Source organism: Tenrec ecaudatus, chromosome 11 (genome assembly GCF_050624435.1).
Source record: "Tenrec ecaudatus isolate mTenEca1 chromosome 11, mTenEca1.hap1, whole genome shotgun sequence".
Classification (NCBI taxonomy): Eukaryota; Metazoa; Chordata; class Mammalia; order Afrosoricida; family Tenrecidae; genus Tenrec; species Tenrec ecaudatus.
In genome coordinates, this window is record NC_134540.1 from 109,282,060 (window position 1) to 109,305,014 (window position 22,955).

The 22,955-nt window shown below is 43.2% G+C and overlaps 1 protein-coding gene across 2 annotated transcripts in view; it reads right to left on the bottom strand.

Annotated features, from left to right (window-relative positions):
• DHRS12 (dehydrogenase/reductase 12) overlaps positions 1 to 22,955 on the bottom strand; it is a 67,468-nt gene that overhangs the window by 36,949 nt on the left and 7,564 nt on the right. For both annotated transcript variants that reach the window (XM_075563491.1, XM_075563490.1), the window contains exons 3-5: positions 22,653 to 22,735; positions 10,000 to 10,092; positions 8,528 to 8,609 (exon numbers count right to left, since the gene is read on the bottom strand). In XM_075563491.1, the coding sequence (XP_075419606.1) occupies positions 8,528 to 8,609; positions 10,000 to 10,092; positions 22,653 to 22,735 (258 nt within the window). The remainder of the gene's footprint in view (positions 1 to 8,527; positions 8,610 to 9,999; positions 10,093 to 22,652; positions 22,736 to 22,955) is intronic.

A 22,955-nucleotide genomic window follows, 5' to 3' on the forward strand; every position in this document is an offset into this window, starting at 1 on the left:
CAAGGAGGATGAGCGACATTTGGCCGAATCTGCTGCTCAGAATCACGAAACGGAGAGCACTCCACCCAGCTGACCTACTTATTGTATGCCTCTGAGATTTTGGAGTGATTTTGCCATGTTCTAAAAATGCACCTACGGAACTATTTTGTACCACATGGCGTCGCCATAAGTTACAAATAATTCAACAGCAGCTGGTCTATAACAGGTTGGGTTTTGTTTCAGAGGTCTCTAGGTAGCCCAAATTGTTTGCACGCAACTACTAGCCCAACAGCTGTTGGTTTGAACTTAGGGACACCGCAAGAGGGAGGCTCACAACCAAGAAAGCATGGGGAGCAGTTCCCTCTTATACACAGGAGTCGCCGCGAGTCAGAACCAAGTTGGCGGCAATGAGCCCTTTCGTTGTTTTCTCCTTGCGGTGATTCAAGGACTCTTAAGGTAGCTGCTTCCGACCCTGCGATGCCTCATCTGTAACATCTGTAAAGTTGCACGTGGCAATCAAAGGAAAGCCATGCGTATAGTCAGCCACACATGGAGCGTGCTCCGTATGCCTCTAACCGTTACTAGGGTGGTCCTTACCTCAAGCCACTGCTCCCACAACGTTGCGCACCGGGCGTGAGGATGCTTCAGTGAGTAGAAATTCCAAATAGCATGATGCCAGGCTGCAGAGCATTACTGTAGGGTGCTGTGTCTGAGTTTGGTTTTGGTAAAGTGACCTAGAAGTAAGTGCCCCTTCCTTCTGCCAGAGAGTTATGGTACTGCCTGTTTATGATGTTCAATTCATTGATGACACAGCTGTCCCGGAGAATACAGAGTCCATGTCCGCATGTTGTGCTCCACGGCGTGAGAGCGGCTAAGAAGTTGGCGAAACTTTTCATCTGCTAATGCTTGTGGCAAGCTGCCATCAACACACTTAGCCAGCCCCCTCCTGCTGCTCTGTCTTCATTCTTCACAAACCCTGAATGCTGCTGAATACTAACAGGGAGAATGGATTTGACTCCAGCAGAATGCAGACACAGGAAGGAGTACAGCAAACAGAATCTGCCGCATGAAATTGGTTCACCTCCCTGGGTTTACTTCCTCACAAGTCTACCCACGGACGGTTTGTGTTATCTCACGGAGGGCACTTTGAAAAATCCCTCCAGGCCCAACCCCCTACCTACAAAAGGTGTTGTTAGCTGCTATCAAGTCAGTTCCAACTCTTAACGACCCCTTGTGTCTGGAACTAAATGCTGCCCATCCGGTACCAGTCTCATGGTCAGCTGTGGTTCAGACCACTGAACCATAGGGTTTTCTTTGGCTGATATTTGCAAGTCCACTGCCAGGCTTTCCTTTCTAGCTTGCCAGTCTGGAAGCTCCACCGAAACATGTGCAGTCTCACGGGAACATGAAAGTATCCACTGACAGATCTATGGATATGGCTTTACAGGAGGGACATTAACCAGAAATTGAACCCTTCTATATAGAAGGCAAGAATTATTTTATCTAATTCATACGCTAGGCATCATTGACTCACAATCTGTGAATTGTATACTATGAATGTATGATGTCTAAACAAGGAATGCTGGGCAGGCATGGACTCAGAAGATATACTGCCTGTAGCCCGCCAACATCCAGACCCTTAGGGTCAGATGAGAAAGCTTGTAAGTACTGGTGTCACACCACCCTCAGTACTAGCAACCTAGTGATGTTGGTTTGGGGGCATGCCAATACTTCTAGAGGCCCAAGTTAACCTTAGGAAACAACTTATCTCACAGTACATAATCTGGCTGAGAAAACATGTTTCACACGGAAAACTCAGTCAGCAAGTTCTTGGGACTCAGACAAAGGTCTGAGTATTTCATTTGGCTCTGGACCAGCCTCAGAATGGTAATATTTAAACCTCTGTCCTTCCTCATCTGCCCAGTAAAGACCGAGTCAGATGCTCCCTCCTTGGTCGGCATGCCTCTGCACATACTGCCGTTCTGTCCTCAGGAGACTACGAGTAAGTGTCAGAGCACATGAATTATTGTACTTCTCAGGGAGGTTGGAAAGATCAATACAATGCTTCTAACACAAATATGAAATGAAAATTAAGAGATATCAAGGTTCTCAGAACCAGGCTGGATTCATACAAAGGTGCAATACAACTGGCCATATAATGGAAGAGGGGGGTCTCTTTAGAGTTCATTACACCTACTCATACTTTCAATTCATGAAAAGATGCCTCCCCTTTTAATGATCTTTTGAGATAAGGTATATATGTAGCATTTGCCATTTCAGACGTTTTTATGTGGACAATTCAGTGGCATTATGTTCACCATGTGGTCCAACTAGCACCCCGTTTTTCCATCGCCCTTGAAAGACACTCAGTGCCCCTTAGGAATGCCTCCCCATTTCCTCCTGCTCCTAACCAACCCCCGCAAACAAAACAAAACAACTATCGTTGTTGAATTGATCCAGTAAAACAAAGTATCAATCCCCATAGGAGTTCTGAGTCTGTAATATTTATAGAACCAGACTGCCATGTCCTTCCCCCACAGAGCAGGAGCAGGTGGTTAGCAGAAGAGCGCTTAACCACTGTGCCACCAGACCTCCTTAACTTGCGACCCTGGCTAACCTGTAGTGAACTTTTATCTTTGTGCAGTGGAAGCATATCATATATGTCTTTTGTGTGTAACTTACTCCACTCAATCTAATGTCTCAAGGTTTGTCCATTCCTGTTGTAGCACGGCTGAGTCATAGTCCATTGCTGTGTTTATACCACGTTCTGTCCCGTTCTCTCCACCAACTGTCTGTCAATTAGTCATACTGTGGTGGCTTTTATGTCGCTGTGATGTTGGAAGTTATGTCACTGGTATTTCAAATGCCAGCAAGGGTCCCCAGTGTGAACAAGTTTCAGTGGAGCTTCCGATGAAGAACAGACAACAAAGAAGTACCCAGTCGCCCACTTCAGAGAAGTGGCCACTGAAAACCGTATGCGTAGCATGGAAACACTGTCAGATGGTAAGGGTCTAATGAACAGAAGAACATTGTTGGAGACAGTTACAGAGGACGGGCCCCTCAGGTCAGAAGGAACTCGAAAGGTGCCCGAGGAGGAGCTGTTTTCTGAAAGGAGCCCCTGGTGATGAGAATGGACTGAAGCCTGTAAGAGTGGAGCCAGCGGGCTCTTCACTTGTGATGGGGCACAACTCAAAGAAAGAAGACACAATTGCAAAATCTAATAAAAAAGAACCTATAATGTAAGAAGTATGAATCCAGGAACATTAGAAGTTGACAAAAATGAAGTGCATAAATATTAATATCCTAGGTGTTAGTCGGCTGAACAGGACTGGGATTGGTCATTTTATCAGAAAATCATATGGCTTACTATATTAAGAAGGACCCAAGAGGAATGACATTGTATTCATAGTCAAAATGGATAATTCAAGATCTATTGTGAAGTACAATGCTGTAATAGTATTATATCTACATACCTTCAAGGAAACCCAATCAATAGAATTATTACTCAAATTTGTGCACCAGCTATGAAAGCTAGAGATGAAGAACAGAATTCTACCCATGTCTTCAGTCTGAAATTGATCAGACACACAATCAAGAGGCAATGGCAATTAGAATGCAAAACTCGGGGGCGGGGTGGGAGAAGAAGGCACAATAATTGGAAAATACGGTCTTGGTGATATAAACAAAGCTGGAGATCACATGATAGAACTGTGCAAGACCAATGAATTGTTCTTAGGAAATACATTTTTTCAACAGCACAGAGACTATACACATGGACTTCTCCAAGTGGAATACACAGAAGCCAGATTGACTACATCTGTGGGAAGAGATGATGGAGATGCTCAATACTAGCAGCTAAAACCAGGACAGAGGCTGACTGTGGGAGAAACCATCAATTGCTCATATCAAGTTCAAGTGGAAGCTGAAGAAAATTAAAGTAAATCTATGAGAACCAAAATACAACCTTGAGTATATTCTACCTGGCTTTCAAGAACATCTCAAAAGAACAAACATCTGTCTTGGACAAAGTGTGATCAGAGTGCTCCTTAGAGGCAAGGCTGCAGAGACTCCATCTCGTGTACTTTGGACATGTTGTCAGGAGAGACCAGCCCCTTGAGAAGGACATAGTGCTTGTAAAGCAGAGGAAGAACAATAAAAAGAAGGCTCTCAGTGAGATGGAACGACACAGTGACTGCAACAATGAGATCAAACTTGGGAACAATTGTGAAGCGGGCGCAAGACCGGGCAGCATTTCATTCTGCTGTGCATAAGATCACCATGGATCAGAACCGACTCAATGACACCCAATAACGACAACATGCCTTGCTCTGCTGATGGACACAGGCCGTTTCCACTTTTTGCTCCTGGAAATAGTGCTGCAATAAACACTGGTATACATGTGTCTGGGTTTCAGCTTCCAGCTCTCTTGGGTGTACACCTAGGAGTGGAATTAGGGTCAAATAGTAATGCTATCTAACTCTTCGTGTAAGCCCCACACTATGTACTACAACACAGGCTGCCCTCGCCTTGGCTCCTCTAAGAAGCACCCACAGCTGCAGTCTGTCCTGGAGGCACGGTTGTCCTCTTCCCTCCCAGTGCTCCCTATAACACAGTAATACCGTGATGGCGTTAAGAGAGGCAAAGCTGTGGACTGCCTGTGGAGCTTCACATCTGAGCTCAACTAACCCTGGACAAGTTATATCACTTCTCTCTGTCTCTGATGCCTCATTTTTTTCTTTTTTTAAAAAAAACATTTTATTAGGGGCTCATACAACTCTTATCACAATCCATACATACATAACTTGTGTAAAGCACATCTGTACATTCATTGCCCTCATCATTTTCAAAGCATTTGCTCTCCACTTAAGTCCTTGGCATCAGGTCCTCTTTTTTCCCCCTCCCTCTCCACTGTCTCCTCCTTCATGAGCCCTTGATAATTTATAAATTATTATTTTGTCATATCTTGCCCTGTCCGATGTCTCCCTTCACCCACTTTTCTGTTGTCCCATGTAGATCCTTGTAATCGTTACCTCTTTCCAACCCACTCTCCCTCTACCCTCCCAGTATCACCCCTCACACTCCTGGTCCTGAAGGTAACATCCGCCCTGGATTCCCTGTGTCTCCAGTTCCTATCTGCACCTGTATACATCCTCTGGTCTAGCCAGACTTTCAAGGTAGAATTCGGATCATGATAGTGGGGGTGGGGGGAGGGGAGAGGAAGCATTTAGGAACTAGAGGAAAGCTATATTCTTCATCGGTGCTACATTGCACCATGACTGACTCATCTCCTCCTCTAGACCCCTCTGCAAGGGGATTTCCAGTGGCTGACAAATGGGTTTTGGGTCTCCACTCTGCACTTCCCTCTTTGATGATGCCTTATACCTGATCCCTTTGACACCTTGTGATCGCAGAAGCTGGTGTGCTTCTTCCATGTGGACGTTGTTGCTTCTGACCTAGATGGCCGCTTGTTTACCCTCAAGCCTTTAAGACCCCAGACGCTATACCTTTTGATAGCCAGGCACCATCAGCTTCCTTCACCACATTTGTTTATGCACCCGTTTGTCCTCAGAGATCATATCATAGAGGTGTGCACCCAATGATATGTTTTTTTGTTCTTTGATGTCTGATAACTGATCCCTTCAGGACCTTGTGATCACACAGGCTGGTGTGTTCTTCCATGTGGGCTTTGTTGCTTCTGATGATTCCTCATTTTTAATGTATAGGCAGGAATACCTCCTTTGTAAGGTGGTCATGAGGGTTAAAGCGACATGCATGGATTATGCTCACTAGAACCCAGCACATAACCCACCCTCAGTACAATGGTGGCACATGGTGGGTGGATGAACAGCTGTTAAAAGGACCAATGATGCCTCTATTTAAGTCCCCCCTCAATGTGAGAACACTTTGTTCTACTAACCTGGCATTCTGTGATGCTCACCTTCCCGATACAATCGCTGAAGACAAAATGTGGTGAAGAAAGTTGATGGTGTCCACTATTACAAGAGATAGCATCTGGGGTCTTAAAGGCTTGAAGTTAAACAAGCAACTAGCTAGCAGGGATGCAACAAAGCCCACATGGAAGAAGCACACTAACACGTGTGATCACAAGGTGTTGACGGGATTAGTTATCAGGCATCAGAAGACCCAAAGAAAACAACCATTTTGATGCCAATGAGGGGGATCCAAATGGAGACCCAAAGCCCATCTGTAGACAATTGGACATCCAGTAGAGCACCGATGAAACACACAACATTCCTCTTGTTCTTGAATGCTTCCTCCCGCTGCCACCCCATGCATCATGCCCCCAGTTCTATCTTACAAATTCGGCTTGACCAGAGAATGTACACTGGCACAGATGTAAGCTCTCAACACACAGAATCCAGTACAGATAAACTCCTCAGGACCAATGTTGAGAGCAGTTGAGACCATGAGGGTAGAGGGAATGTGGGGGAGAAGGTAGAGAAAGGGAAAACTGATCCTCAGGATCAATGTATAACCCCCAAGGGGGACAAACAACAGAAACGTGGTGAAGGGAGACAGCAGATGGTATAAAATATGAAAATAAAAATAATTTATAAATTATCAAGGGTTCACAAAGGTGGGAGTGTAGGGGATGGAGGGGGTGGGAAAGAGGAGCTGATACCAAGGGCTTAAGTAGAAAGAAAATGTTTTGGAAATGATGATGCCAACATATGTACAAATGTGCTTGACACAATTGATATGTGGATTGTTATAAGAGCTCTAAGAGCTCCAATAAAATGATTTATTGAAAAAATAAAAAGTCCGATGCTTTGAAGTGTTCTGCTACTGCTGTCTTAACATCCTAAATAAGTTCTGGACAAGGGCCCCACTTTCCCTTTTGTAGTGGATCTTGATGAGCAGCTGCCTGGGAGTCTTCGGCTGCAGCCTACTCTATGGTTTTTCCCTGCGATAGAGCTACCCCCAAAATGCTGCACAGCAATGGTATCCCCGCTGGAACCAAGGCCAAGGTGAGAAACAGCTTACGGTGCAGATGCACTATCGATACTGGGGAGAATCTTGGATTTGTTGCATTTCCAGACTCCTTGTTTTAAGAGAGAATCCAGAGAGGTTAAACAGTGGACTTACAACTTTAAGACGCATTAAATCATCTAGGGGGCTTGTTGACAACAGATTTCAGGGTCCCATTCCCAGAGTGTTGGCTTCCATGAATCTGGGGTAGGGCCTGAGAGTGTGCATTTCTAACAAGTGCGCAGGTGAGGCTGATGTGGCTGGTCCAGGAACCTCCCATTGGGAGCCACTCACCTGGTGTGAAATTACCCAGCCTGTGCTTGTAGTGCAGCAACTAAACCTAAGTATCGTGTGTTCTAACCATCTTCTTGGCTCAGGGTTGTAGCTTCTACCCTGAGCTGTAATTCTTGTATTTTCACTCTCTACCTGCTCTCCTCTCCAAAACAATTTTATGAGCATTGAGCTTCCAGTAAAACTGATTTTTACAAGACTTCGTATCCTGGCACTGCATCCACTGCCATTGAGTTGATGCCCACTCACCGGGACTCCATTGGACGAGGCAGAACTGCCCCTGTGAGTTTCCAAGATGGCAGCTGCTTACAAAAATGGTGGCCTTTTCTTCCTCTTCCTCTTTATTTTGATCTTTATATTATTATTGTTGTTTTCTTATGCATTGAAATTTGTTTCTGTTAGCTTTTCCAGTTTATGAAGCACAGAAGGAGTGGAGACAATAATTAATGAAATGGTTTATCGGGAATAGGGTGGGGTGGGGAGGGTGAGGGGAACTGGGGAGCAATCAGTGAATGTGGGAGGGGAAGTAGAACTGATTGTGATTTTATATATATATAACTATTGGAAAGCAATTTAACTGTGAAAGTATATTGTACTTGAATATTATATCAAGAAAACTACTAAATGAAGAAAAAGAGACCAAACTTGAGCTATGGTTACCATGAGTGAAGGAGGAAGAGGTTTTGCTTACAGGGCATTTCATGGTGGTGTAACAATTTGGAGAGAGATATCAATAGTGGGTGTACAACATGAAGCGTATAATCAATGGCACTGAATTAGACATGTAGACGTTGTTGAATGGGAATATATTTTGTTGTGGGGGAATATATTATTGAATGGGAATATATTTGGTTGTATATATTTTTGCCACGATTGAAAAAATAATTACACACATAACAAAGAATACAAGAAAGAAGAAAATATTCTAAAATCGATTGTGGTAATGATTGCACAACTCTTTTGATATGATTGAACTATTGAATTGTATGATATGGGGATGAAGTGCCAATAAAACTGGTAAAATAAAGAAAGAACGTCCCATCCTTTCCTTCAATGGTACATAAGGAACATGAAAGGAGGTGGCATTTTATGAAAGAAAATAATGGCATAAGGATAAATGTCAAACCAATACAATCATTCCAAGGATCAAGAAACCAAAAAGTTGGTGAATATTTTTCTCAAAGTTTGTTTCATGTTCTTTGGTTCCATGTAGTCTATGTCTAGTTCGTTCTGTGTAAACACAAACAAGAAAATAGCTTGTACTTACCTAGAGTGTTGGTCGCAAAGTTTTTTTCAAGTCCATCTTCTGTGAGTTCTCTCTTATTGACCATGCAACCTGCATTATTGATCTAGAAATTTCAGTTTCCATTTCAAAAGAAAGAAAAACAGAGCCAAAAGAACTAGTTTCAAATCCCATGCCGCCACCACCCCCAACCTGGAAGGTGGCTTCTGAATGACTCTAGCCCTACAATATGGCCCCTTCTCTTCACAGCACGTCCAGGAAAAGGCCACTTGGGCAGAAGTTCCAAATGAAGAAGGAGGCAGAGCCCTCTGGGGAGACAGCACCACCAGATGCCCTTCTGTACAACCAAGTGTTCAGGGAGTTTGTCTGGATTAGCACCGTACAGTAAAAAATAACGTGACTCAAAATATTCTAGTATCCACATTCAAAAGGCAAAAAGAACCAGGCAATACTCCTGTTGACAGCATGTTTTATTTAATCTAACATATCCAAAATAGTATTTCAACATATACTCAATAGAAAATATCAACAGGATATTTTTTCACACTACATCTTTTGAAATATGTGTTTTACACCAAAAATACATTAATGAGGGCAATGGCAGTTCGGTGGCAGAATTCTCTCCTTCCATATCGGGTCCCTAGATTGGATTCCTGGACAAGACACCTTGTGAGCAGCCTCCACTTTGACAGTGGAGGCTTACATGCTGCTACAGTGCTGAGCGGCTTTCAGCAGAACTTCGCAGCTAAGTTGGATTGGACTAAGAAGAAAGGCCTGGGGATTTACTTCTGAAAAGAAGCCAATCAAACCCTATGGATCACAATGACCGAATCCACAATGGATCAAAGAGATGACATAGGTCTGGGCAGCATTCAGTTCCATTGTGCATGGGGTTACCATGAGCTGGGGGCCAACCCAACATGTAGTAACAGTTCAAGAGCTCAATAACCAGCCTGGACAATGCCAATCCAGACCTCTGCCCAAACAGACATTCTGGAGCACATGCGAGTAGAAACCATTAGGACAGGGAATTAGCTTAGGTCCGACTAGACTATCTGGTCCATTGGGCATGCTCCTTGGCTCTGCATGGGGTGTTATGTCAATTGTGTTACTAAAGGTGGTGCTGTCTGCAGCAGGCATTTTTTTTGGACAAGGTTCTCCCCTTCCCATATCCTCCTCGCTCATAATTGTCATATGACAGTCACCATAGCTGAAGAGCTCAGATGTCTATATATATAGTCATTTTATGAACAATGACCCAAACTTTCCCTCCCACAATACATAGCTAGTGGGCAAACACTAAGTAGGAAAGCTCCCTATAAACCTAACCAACATGCTGGGTCCCCTCTAGAATCAAAGAAGTAAACTTGATTACATGAGCAGGGCTAATTATAAGAGATTCTTATGAAGATTCTATGCACACACAATTAGCATACACATGGACAAAAAACACGCAATCAGGAGCTTTATCTTTGACTTACTGCTACAAAGCTTACCAGAACATTTAATTTATGTTCTTTCTTGAATTTCTCAGCAAATTTCCAGATGTTCTTAGGATTAGACAAGTCCACAATGTGCAGAAATATATTCTAAAATAGAAAATTAGAACGTTTAAAGTTTCTAAAATATACACACACATATATTATGTATATATCTAAACCCATATCCTTTTCATTAAAAATACATGTACGTTGTAAAGCCACAATCACTCCTTAGAAGCAAAGCTAAAGCGCAGCTTTCTTAGGAATCAGATTATGTCCTTCAGCTTTTATCTAATAGTGTATTTGTAGGTATTTTTGTAATATATAAATTTATCACTTTAGTCGAGTGTTGTCTAGCGGATTCTGCTTCATGTATGACCGTGTAGCATTTTCGATGGCTGATTTTTCAGAAATAGGATCCCAAAATTGTCTTCCCAAATACCTCCGGGTGAATTCCAGCCTCCAACATTTGGACAGCAGCTGCGCTCCTGTTCGCAACATCCCTAGACTCTTTCTTAAACCTTTTGATGACTGTCGGATATGCAATTTTATGGAAATGTCATATTCCTACTGACAAAAATGTAGAATTTTGTCAATATTTTGTTCTTTAGATGATATTTAAGGCACAGCATAAGTGTAAGATCACAACTTCCTCCGTGACTCTAAACCCTTGCTCCTGATGTCATGTATTAGGACAACTGCCTCAGCCTCGAGATTTAGAATTCCTTGACAAAGGAATCAGCCCCAGTGCCCTCCACTGCCCTCATGGTGGTGCACAGAAAGTTATGCATGTAGTCAACAACTGAAACATGCTTGCTATTTATAACGTTTCCTCTATGCCCAGCATGGTGCCAGAAGGCGAGACCCTCAGGTTAGTAGACACTCAAAGTATGACCGGAGAAGAACTGTCTCCTCAAAGTAATGTTCATTGTAATGACAAGGATGGAGTCAAGCTTCAAGGACCTTGATTTGCTGATATGATTCCATTAAAAATAAGAATAGCTGCAAACATTCACTAAAAATCAGAGCGTGAATCTAGGAAAATTGGGCATTGTCAGGAACTAAATGCTTGAAGATTGATATCCTAGGTATTAGTGAGCTAAAATGGATTTGTATTCAACATTTTGAATTGGACTATCATATGATCTACTATTCTAGAAATAACAGGCTGAAAAAGAATCATGTCATATTCATTGTCACAAAGACCATTTCACTGCTGCCAATGATCAGATAACATGCACATCCCTACAAGGATACCCAGATAATATGACTATTTTAAAATCTATACACCAACCACTAATGTCAGATATTAAAGATATTTACCAACTTCCAAAGTCTGAAATTGATCAAACATGTAATCAAAATGCATTAGTAATTACTGGAAGAAGGATCATATTTGGAAGTTATGGTCTTGGTGAAAGAAATGGCACCAGAAATCTCATAAAAGAATTTTTCAAGACCAACAATTTATTCATTGGAAACACCTCTTACCAACAACATACACATGACTCTGCACCTCGCCTCACCAGATGGAATGCACAAGAATCAAATCGAGCATATCTGTGGAAAGAGGACAGAAAAGCTCAAAAAGATGACCGAGAAGTCAGAACAAGGCAAAGGATGGCTGTGTAACAGACCTTCACTTACTCATGTCACTCAGCTAGTTCAAGCTGGGGCTGAAGGAGAGTAAAACAAGCCCGCGAGTGCCAAAGATGACCTGGAGTATATTCTACCCGAATTTGGATCCATCTCAAGAGTAGATTTTACACATTAAGCACTAATGACCAAAGACCAGACAAGTTGTAGGGTGACATCAAAAGCACCATATATAAAGAAAGAAAAGGCTAAAAAGAAAGAGAATATTAAAATGGATTTCAGAAGAGACTCAAATTTTCTTGAGCATAAAGTAGCTAAAATGAATGAAAGAAAGAAGGGAACAAAAGGGTTGAGCAGAAAATTTCAAAGGGCAGCTCAAAAACACAAATAAAACATAATAATGAAATATTCAAGGACTTGGAGGTAGAAAGAAAAAATGAAAACTATATCTCAAGCTTAAAGAACTGGAAAAAATTATCAAGCTATGAGTCGTAAAGGGGTAAATACCAAATAACAAAGGAAGCATCAAGAGAGGTTGGAATACACAGTCACTGTTCTAAAATAATTTGTCAACATTCAACTATTTCAAGAGGTAGTGTAAGATCACCCACTGATAGTACTGAAGGAAGAAGTCCAAGCTGACTAAGGGCATTTAAAAAAACGGTTCTGGAAGTGACTGATCATAAATTAAAATAATTCAACACATTGATGGTACTTACTCATCTATGTCTAGAACTGGAATAAATCCATATCCAACTGGAAGAGATCCATATGTATGCTCATTCCAAAGAAAAGTGATTCAGTAGAATTCAGGAGTTATTGAACACTATCACTAATCTCAAACAAATAAAATTTGATGATAATTTTAATGATAATTCAAAAGTGGTTGTAGCAGTACATTAACAGGAAACTGCCAGAAACTCAAGCTTGATTGAGAAGAGGATGTGAAATGAAGGATTATCATTATTAATGTCAGGTACATCTTGGCTGAAAGAGAATATCAGAATTTAAATCTTAAAAATTTGTGAGCACCCTCCTGGTACAATTGCTGAAGACAAATGGATGAATAAGCAAATGTGGTGAAGAAAGCTGATGGTGCCAGGCTATCAAAAGCTATAACGCCAGGGGTCTTAAAGGCTTGAAGTTAAACAAACAGCCATCTAGCAGAGAAGCAACAAGCCCACATGGAAGAAGCACACCAATCAGTGTGATCATGAGGTATCAATGGGATCAGGTAACAGGCATCAGAAGACCCAAAGCAAGCAAGCAAGCAACCAAACAAACAAACCATATTGTTGAGAATGAGGGGGATTAGAACAGAGACCCCAAACCTATCTGTAAACAATGAGACATGCCCTCACAGAAGGGTCACAAGGAAGGGATGAGTCAGCCTGGGCATAGCATAACACCAGTGAAACACAATATTCCTCTGGTTCCTTGAGGCTTCCACACCCCCCACTATCATGACCCCAGTCCTTCCTTTCACTGCTGGCTAGACTGGAGCATGTGCACAGGTACAGATATGAGCTCACAACACACAGAATCCAGGAGCAGGAATAAGAGTAGTGATACAGCAGGGGTGGGGGGTGGGGGGTGGCAGAAGGTGGGATGAGGAGGTGAGAAGAGAGGACTGATTGCCGTGATGGACACAAAACTACCACCACCACCTCCACCCACCAGGGGGACAAACAACAGAAATCACAAGGGAAGGGAGACAGTGGTCAATATTAAGATATGAAAATAATAATAATTGATAATTTATCAAGGGGTGTGAGGGTGGGGGCGTTGGAAGGAGCTGATACTAAGGGCTCAATAGAAAGTAATGTTTAGAAAATAATGATGGCAATATACGTATTAGTATGCTTGATACACTTGTTGTATGGGTTGTTATAAGAGCTGTAAGAAGTCCCAATAAAATGATCTTTTAATTAAAAAAAAGTTTGTGAGCAGTCATCTAAGGCACAACTTTTGGGTTATTCCCATTTGAGGAAAGAATCAAAATCAAAGAGACATATGGAAACAAAGGCAAAAATGAAGAGACATATGGAAGCAATTTTTCTAATGGACTAAGCAACTAAGTCTCCATAACCCTGAAACTAGAAAAACTAGATGGTGTCAGCACATTAGAAAGTTCTGGATAGAGTGGGTGGAAAATCTGGGACAGAACTCTAAATCAGAGAAACCAAGCTCAGTGTTTGATTTGAGATTGGTGGGAGCCTCATCCTTCAAGTATTATGTTTAACTTAGTTCTGCATTTGAAAAATAAAACATTTAAGAGCTAAAGAGCAACATTTATCCAGAGACAAAGTTCAGAGGGTTTAGAAAGAAGAAGGAATGGAAACAGGAAATGTAAGGAGGAAGTGGGATAAGTGGTGGCACATTAAAGGGATTGAAATGGTTGACGTGAATCAGAATATACATGACTTGTTGAATGATATGCTCTGTAAATATTCACCTAATTAACCATAAAAATGTTTTTAATACTTACTTATAGTTTCTTGATCATTGCAAATTATGAATAGCATTGTGAAGAATGGGAATTCCAGATCACTTAAAATTGTGCTCATTTGGAACCTCTATATAGACCAAGAGGCAGTCATTTCAACAGAACAAAGGATCCTGAATGGTTTAAAATCAGGAAAGATGTGCAACAGGGTGGCATCACTTCATCACACTTATTCAATTGATATGCTGAGCAAATAATCCAAGAAGACATTGGATGAAGAAGAACACAGCATCCACTTGGAGGAAAGTTCATTAGCAACCTTTGATACACGCATGATGCAACCATGCTTGCTGAAATGAGTGAACTGTAGCACTTCCTGATGAAGCTCAAAGATGATAGACTTCAGTATGGATTATGCATCTACCTAAGGAAAACAAAAAACTTCACAACTGGACCAATAAGCGCCATCATGATGAACAGTAAAAATATTGAAACTCTCAATTATTTTAGCTGCTTGGATCCAAAATCAATGCCGCTGGCAGCACCGGTCAACCAAGAAAAAGAAAGATGGGGGAATATGGCCCCAGATAAGAAGCGCAGGAAAATCTCAGCAACTACTGGGGAGATTTCCATAGGAGGACAATCCTGCACTTCCTACCGTGAGAAAATCAACTTAAAAACCAAGTAGATCAGTTTTTAAAAGTAGGAGTGATACAATTTTTGCTGATAGACTCCCTTTACCATTGACCAGTGGCATGAGCTTGCTTCTGTCACTCTGTCTCCCTAGAACAATCAACTTTTTCTGATCCGAGGCAACCTTGCCCACCAAACCTCTTACCTCACTGAGCACTGGCGGCCCTGAGTGGATAGCAGACTGCATGGGTTGCTTGGTGCAGACACGCTTGGTACCCAAGCTATACTTTTCTCATTTTTTTCCCCTCTTCTCTTTCTTTCCTGTATTCTTCTTTGATGTGCCACACCTCCACCCCACCCCCACCAACTGCACATGTTCCTTCTCCCCTATGCAGCACATACAATAACACAGCCAAAGGAGCAAGAATCCACCCACAAGGGGTTTTATTGGATTATTTTATTTGTTTTTGTACTTCTAATACTGTTTCCCCCTACCTCTCTACTTCCTCTTATATTGTAACCCAACCTCAGGCAAAAACAGGCAAACTGTAGATTTGAGCAGACCCACCCAAAGGCCTCTCTTCCCCCTTCTTTTTAGCTCTGAGTGCATGGTCCTGCCCATAGTCACACTTCCATAGCAACAGAACGCCAGCACCCACTCTTTTCTCTCTTTTGTCTCTCCTCTGCACATCCATATATTTGTGGTTCTTCTTTTTGTCCTTGTCTTTTTTTAAATCTTCATCCCTTTCTATTTTTCCTCTTTAATTATACGTCTTCTTCTACACACAAGTGCGGGTGCGTGTGTGCGTATCTTCCTCAGGTCTGAATATTTGGTTACATTGCCTGGTCCTGTGCCATCCTTATAGTTTGTCCTATGCTGGAGCCGATCGTTACAGCCACCGTGTCGATCCATTTTGTCAAGGGCCTTGCCCTCTTTTTGCTGCTGCTCTACTTTACCAAGCACGGTATCATTCGTTCTCCAAAGCCTAACCTTCCCTGACAACATGTCCGACGTACATGAGATGAAGTCTCACTATTCTTCCCTCCAAGGGACATTCTCACTTAAAAAAAAATAAATCATTTTACTGGGGGCTTTTACAGCTATTATAACACTCCATACATCGATTGTATCAAGCACATTTGTACATATATTGCCATAATCATTTTCAAAACATTTTCTTTCTACTTGAGCCATTCATATTAGCTCCTCCTTTTTCCTTCCCTCAACCTACCTCTCACCCTTGTGAACACTTGATAAATTATAAATTATTTTCATATCTTACACTGTCCACTGTCTTCCTTTACCCATGTTTGTTGTTTGTCCCCCTCAGTGGGGGTAAGGGAGTGTACATTGGTGTACATTGACCCTGGTGATTGGTTCCCCCTTTTCCCTGTTACTCTCCCTGCCCCCCCCCACAACTTCCCCCTACCTTCATGGTATTGCTACGCCCATTACTGTTGCTGGGGGCCTTATCTGTGTATTGAAAGCTCTTTTCTGTACCAGTGTACATGCTGTGGTTTAGCCAGATTTGTAAGGTAGAACTGGGGTCATGATAGTGGGGTGAGCGGGAGGAAACAATAAAGAACTAGAGGAATGTTGTGTGTTTCGTGGTTGCTATACTACACCCTCGCTGACCCGTCCCTTCCTTGTAACCCTTCTATGAAGGATGTCCAATTGTCTACAGATGGGCTTTGGGTCTCCACTCTGATCCAACTCATTTGCATTGGTATGATTGTTTTGGGTCTTCTAATGCCCGATACCTGATCCTTTCGACATCTAGTGATCATACAGGCTGGTGTGCTCCTTCCATGTGGGCTTTGTTGCTTCCCTGCTAGATAGCCACTTGGTTAACTTCAAACCTTTAAAACCCCAGATGCTATATCTTTTAATAGCTGGGCATCATCAGTTTTTTTTACCACATTTGCTTATGCACCATTTTGTCTTCAGCAAATGTGTTGGGAAGGTGAGCATCACAGAATGCCAAGTTATTAGAACAAAGTGTCTTGCATTGATGGGGTACTTGAGCAGAGGCCTAATGTTTGTCTGCTTCCTTAATACTGTATATATGTGTGTGTATATATACATATATATATACCTATAGCCCTAATGTTATATATTAATAGGTTTACATATGTACATGCCTATAGTTCTACCTTTATAAATGTCTTATGCCCCTTAGTTCTTTCCTCTATTTCCTTTTATTTTCTGTGCCTTGGCTGCTCCAAGCAGGAGTGTCGTCCTCCTCTCTTCTCTCTCTCTTTCTCTCTTAGTTTGCTTCCATGTGGTCTGGCAGACCTGCCACTTTCCCCTCAGGCTGTATCTTCAGTGCTGTCCTGTGTAGTGAATTTTTCTGGGGAGGGGGGTCAACGTAGCTGGGATTGGGGCTGCCCCCAAAAATCTCTCTTTAGTTCGCAGCTTCATGCCAATATGTTGCCCTCAAAGCTTGGTGTACCAGGTAGAGGTATGGCCAATAAAGAGCTATTTGTTCTTCTGTTAGTCCATGGGTCAATATCCTATACCATTGCCTAAATTAACGATATTATCAAAAGAATTACATTATTTCCCAGAAGGAAGATTTATAATGTTCTCTATCATAAAATGATAGCGATGTCTCTGAAGTAAACAAGAGACATACCGTGTATACTCTAGTATAAGCCAACCCAAATATCAGCCGAAGCACCTAATTGTACCACAAAAACTACATAAAAAATGTGCTGAAAAACTCGGTTTATACACGAGTATATACAGTACATGAATGGATTTTTGGGTTCACACTTAATTCTAACCCCAGTATAACAACAATTAGTTCTTATGACATGGCCTTACTTGATACTCACCCTCAGAAAGCGATCACTGAAGATATGGTGATATCTTCACCGAAGATCAGTATAGCAAAATGTGGTGAAGAAACCAGATGGTGCCCAGCTATCAGAAATCACAGTGTACGGGGTCTTAAAGGTTTGTCTTCAAAAAAGCAATCATCTAAGTGAGCTATCAGTTAAGTCCAAATGGAATAAGCAAAGCAGCCCGTGTGTGTCCTCCTAGCATGGCTGAGAAGAGGAACTTCGGACAAAGGGATTCTACGCTTATCATTTTGTAACCCTTTCGTTTCCTCAATGAGCCGCCAGAATCATCGTAAGTGTCACATGTGATTTCTGTATGACCATTGCAATGATTTATCAAACCCGGGAGAGAAGCGAGGGCAGTGAGAGGGGCTAATTTGTGTCAGCATAGAGGAAAAAATGTTGGAGGATGGAGGCATGTCTAACCTCTACCTTGTGGCAGTTGGCCTTGGGATGGTGTAGAGTTTTGTGGCCCTTCTCACTGGTGTTAGTTGCCTTTAACGATGGTGTTCTTTCCAGTGTTTTCCTTTGCCTTGATTCATGATATTTTTCATGGCTGATTTTTTTTTCTTCCAAGAGGCCTCTGGGTAGGTTCAAACCTCCAACCTTTCGGTGAGCATCTGAGCACATTAACCATTTGCATGACTTTGTCTCAAGTGAAACCAAACCAAACCAAACCCATGACTGCCGAGTCAATGTGGACTCATACTGACCCTCTAGGACAGAGTAGAACTGCCTCGTAGACTTTGCAGAGCTTTAAGTCTGTACCGCTCCCTCAGAGGGTGTGAACTGCCGACCGTAAGGTCAACAGCCCAACATTTATCCCACTGTGCCGCCAGGGCTCCTCTGTCAGATAAAAACCCTAACCAAACTGCCATCAAGTCAACTCCAATTCATATCCACCCTATGGGACAGAATAGAGCTGCCCCTTGGGTTTCTAAGACTTAAAATCTTTAGGAGCAGGCAGTCTCATCATTCTCCTATGGAGCGATTAGTGGGTTTGAACCAATGACCTTGTGGTTAATGGCTCAACGCATAGCCCCACCATGCCACCAGAGATGTTATCAGTTAAACCCAAGACCACAGCTGTGCTTTCTACTGATCTTGAAGCCTATTATTTCCTCACCCTGAAAGGCTCAGAGAATGAGAAAACAGGAGCAACCGTCCATTTTCATGACTCAGAAGATCTGTAGTTAGCCTGAATGCCATCTTCAGCTCAAGTCTGGCTTAAGGTAATATTACTCTACTGACAAAACCAAAAAGCATTGTCTGTACAGGACTACGCTCTTCAAAAACAGTCTGTGAAGTGCTCCTCCAGCCACGGCGGACACACACTGCTGATTCATACTTGGTTCAGGCGTGCCCCTGTACTAATGACTGAAAACGGAGTCTAGACACCTAATCCTTTGTCTCCAGGCCCTTCTCAGAAATTATGCTGAAATTCTCTCCTACCCAACAGTACTACCTTGCACTTTTACAAAATCTAGGCTTCAAACAAAAAAGTGAACTGGAATGAGTTCTGCTTTGAGCAACCTCCCTGAACTGCTGGGGAGCTTCTGATGTGTCTTGGAAATAAATGGAGGGAAGAGCAAGAGAAGGGAGTCACTCTCTCAGACAAAGGAACCCCAGTGATGCCGTGGGTGACATACTGGGGGGCTAACTGCAGGGTGCAAAACCATGAGCCACTCCTCGAGGGAATCATGAGGACTCCCTCCCAAAGAGAGTTACAGAAACCCATGGTTCTCCCTGTCCTCACGGGGTCACTACCAGTGGGACTTGCCTCAGAGGCGCTGAGATCCTAGACAAATAGACCAAGGAGCCTGGGCAGACGAAGCCCCGAAAGCAATGAGGAAATCATCTAGCACGCTTTGGGAGAAAATAAGCCGATCCCTGCTGAATCGGTTGTGCTTCTTGAGGACTCCGAGTACTACAGAGTAGAAATGTTGTAGAGGGATTTCTTGACTGTCAGTTTCAGGGAAGCGGGTAGCCAGAGCCGTCTTCCATGGTGCTGCTGGATGGGTTCTACTGACCAGTCTTTGGGTGAGCAGCTGAGTACAAACCATTTGTGCCAGCTGGACTTCTGGGAGGAAATAGGAAACCGGGAAGCACTTAGAAGGAGGAACAGGAGCACTGGAATCAACTCAACGGCAACTAACAGCAAGAAAATCTGAAAGGCTTATTTCTAAAATGCCACCAAGGGAGCTGTCAAATGAAAGTTTTGTGTTCTTCTATTATTGTTTGGCTAGAGCTCGGTGAGGCCTCTAAGACTACAGCCTCTGGCACAGTGGGCATTATTTTGGGCTGTTAACCACAGGTCTCCAATTCGAAACCAGGCTGCCTCTGCCCCACCATGATCCACAGTAGAGCAGGCAAGCCCAGGGTGAGTACACAACCTCATTGATATGTCATGTTCCATTAGTTGTATCTATCCTGCATAACTGTTGACTTGGTGAGGACAGGGGTTGTTCCTCCCACCTCAGTTTCTCTTTAGCCCCGTACATTTCACGTAGAGTGTATATGTAAATACATATTACAAAAAAGCATCACTATATCTTGATTATCCAGTGCTTCTGTGACCAAATTCACCACAAGAAGGTGCCTTTAAAGAATAGATTTCTGTTCCAAATAGGATCATATCCAGAAGTACGGAGATCAGAACTTCAACTCATATTTTTGGGGAACACAGCCAACTTCTAATACACCCCTATTTTTCAAATGAGAGGATTGAGGATAAGAGAAGCTGAGGGCTTTGCCTGAATTCATAAGGCATTTTCCAAAATAACCAGGCAAATGCAGAACCAGTAGGAGAAGTCAAGGCCCAGCTCCTCCCAGCACCCCACGCTGCTGTGTGTGCGCTCTCTAGGGACTGCTGACTAAATGAGCTGTGGGAGGGTGCAGCTCCTGAGCAGATTCTGCATCAGGGCACATTCCCATGGATATGAACACACGGCCTCCTCAGTGCGTGACACTCGGAGCTCTGAGTGCCGGGGCCATTTATAAACACAAAATACACAGGGACTTCAAAGCGTTCATGGGAAAATGTCATTATGTTTTAATTCCAGTTTTCTATTCCACGAACTTTTTGAAGCCCCCTCATATATGTGAGTTTCCCACCTGAGTGTTTAGACATCTGTAATATGTTTGTGTGGTGAAGGCTCGCTCCTGCCTACCCCAGATAACTTCCTTTGTTTCAGGTCTAGCAAAGAGTCCCCATCAGGACGACTCCATGTGTGTCGCAGCAGAACAGTGCTCCACAGGGTTTTCAATGGCTGGTTCCCCAGAAGTCAGTTGCCAGGCCTTTCTTTGAAGGCACTTCTTGCTAGGCTCGAATCTACAACCTTTCCCTTAGCATCTGAGCATATTAGCCATTGACACTGCCCAGGCCTTCCTTTAGCTCTATAAACCCTCTCAAAGATGGAGGATACATATACTCAATATTATAAACCAATTATGATAAGCCAATATTATAAACCAATTGTTATAAACCAATATTATAAACCAAACTTGCCTCCTTTTCTAGATAAACTCACTTTGAAAACCACAGCAGGCTAGAATCTCAGCGAAGCCTCCTCCGCCATGGCCAGAGATTAGTATTCCTATAGCAGCAGGCTGGCTCTGCCTCAACAGCAAACTGCGCTTTCACGGGCACTTGCAGATATTAGAGAAAGATTTAGAGCCCCTCGCACTGGCTGCTAACACTAAGCGGCTGTAAAGCATCTAATGGCATGAGATGACAGAAGTCTCATGAAGAGAAAGAAATATCCATTTGCTTTGATAATGTGCTATAAAAAACAATAACCTTCTTGGGCAGCAACTGAATGTTCCATTCTAGATTGTGACAAGACCCCTTTGGGCCATGGTCCAGGACTGAGGAGTCAGGATGCAGACTGCTCCCCTCACCCTCCAATACCACCCCTCCCCCCTCCCCACACAGAGCTTGTCCTTGAGGGCAGTTAGTGGGGAAACATTCCTAGGAGGAGAGCAGGAGGGAAAGTCTGCTGGAGAAGCGGGCTTCCAGTAGAGAAAGCAGGAAAGTGGAATGGAGATGAAAGGGGCGTGTTATTTTGGGATATAGGAGTGGCCCTGGGTTAACTGAGGTCTCCCTACAGGTCCGATCTCTCCAGCTCCCAGTGAATCCTTATGCTCCAGATTGGCCCGGTACTGATGTAATGCGCTGCTTTCACCAGTTTGAAATTCCTAATGATTTTTACATACAGGGGCCTACCATTCATTTTACACTTTCCATGGTTACTGTTAGCTTCCACCACACTAGCTGGTTCAACCCCATGCACAAGGGAATAAAAGCCCTGCTCAGTGCCGTGCCATGCCCGTGATCCGTTGCGGATCGCACCACTGTGATCCACAGATTTCTATTGGCTGGTTTGTGGAAGCAGATTGCCAGACTTTTCTTCCTAGTCCATCTCAGCCTGGAAGCTCTGCTAAAACCCGTTCAGCTCCACTGAGCAGCCAGTGGTGTCTGCCCAGGAAGTGCGATGGCTGGGACTTGGACCCCCCCACGCACAAGACCATTATTGCTTCTTCAGTTGACACCAACCAAGTTGCTGTCCAGTCCATGGTGACAGAAGGTGCTCCACCGAGGTTTCAAAAGTTGCTTTTTTTAAAAAAAGTAGATACTTCTGTGCTGATTCCACTTCTCCAAAGAGGAAGATCATAAAATGGGAAGCAGATTTCATAGCTCTTGTTAGAAAAGGTGGCTCAACAAGAAATGCTATTTGCATTTCCTGTTTACTGATGGGTCACTTTAAGGTGGACAATGCCCGAGTGTTTGCACTGATGTGGCCACTCGGAGAGGGCTGTCCATAGCTCCAACACACTGCAGGGATGCCCAGTATGGAAATTTCCAAATGTAATTGCTCACAGCTCTGGTTGTGCCTGCCTGCTGGCTTAGCAGTAGCCCAGGGGCCTGGAGTCAAACCTCAGTGCCCCAGTTATCTTAGGTCATACCTGTTCAACAGCATAACGTTATCCCACTCTCCCCATGGCTGAGGCTGCTTGCTTCTGAAACTAAAGTACAAACGCAGGCCAGTGCCATCTCCATCAAGCATGGGCTGGGGCCCAGGGACCTTGCAGTACATCCCAGCATCCCAGCTGGGAGGAGCCCCCAGCAGAAGGGGTGAAGAGCACTCACCTGGTTACCACTCTCCCTGATGATCTCAACTTTGGCAGCCTCGGCTCTGCCCTGATCTCTGCAAACCAGATGAACTGTGCCACCTGGTGGAATTCAACAGAATCACTGATGAGTTACAGAGCTAGCTGTGGAGACCTGCGTTCCCAAATGAAGAAAATGGAAGGGGGGGGGGGGGAATATATATATATATATATTCCCCTGAGTTCTAAATATATATATAAATATATGTAAATATTTTATATATATGTATAATCCCCTGAGTTCTCCCCGCTCCCTCCCAGAACAATGGTACAATCCCAGAAA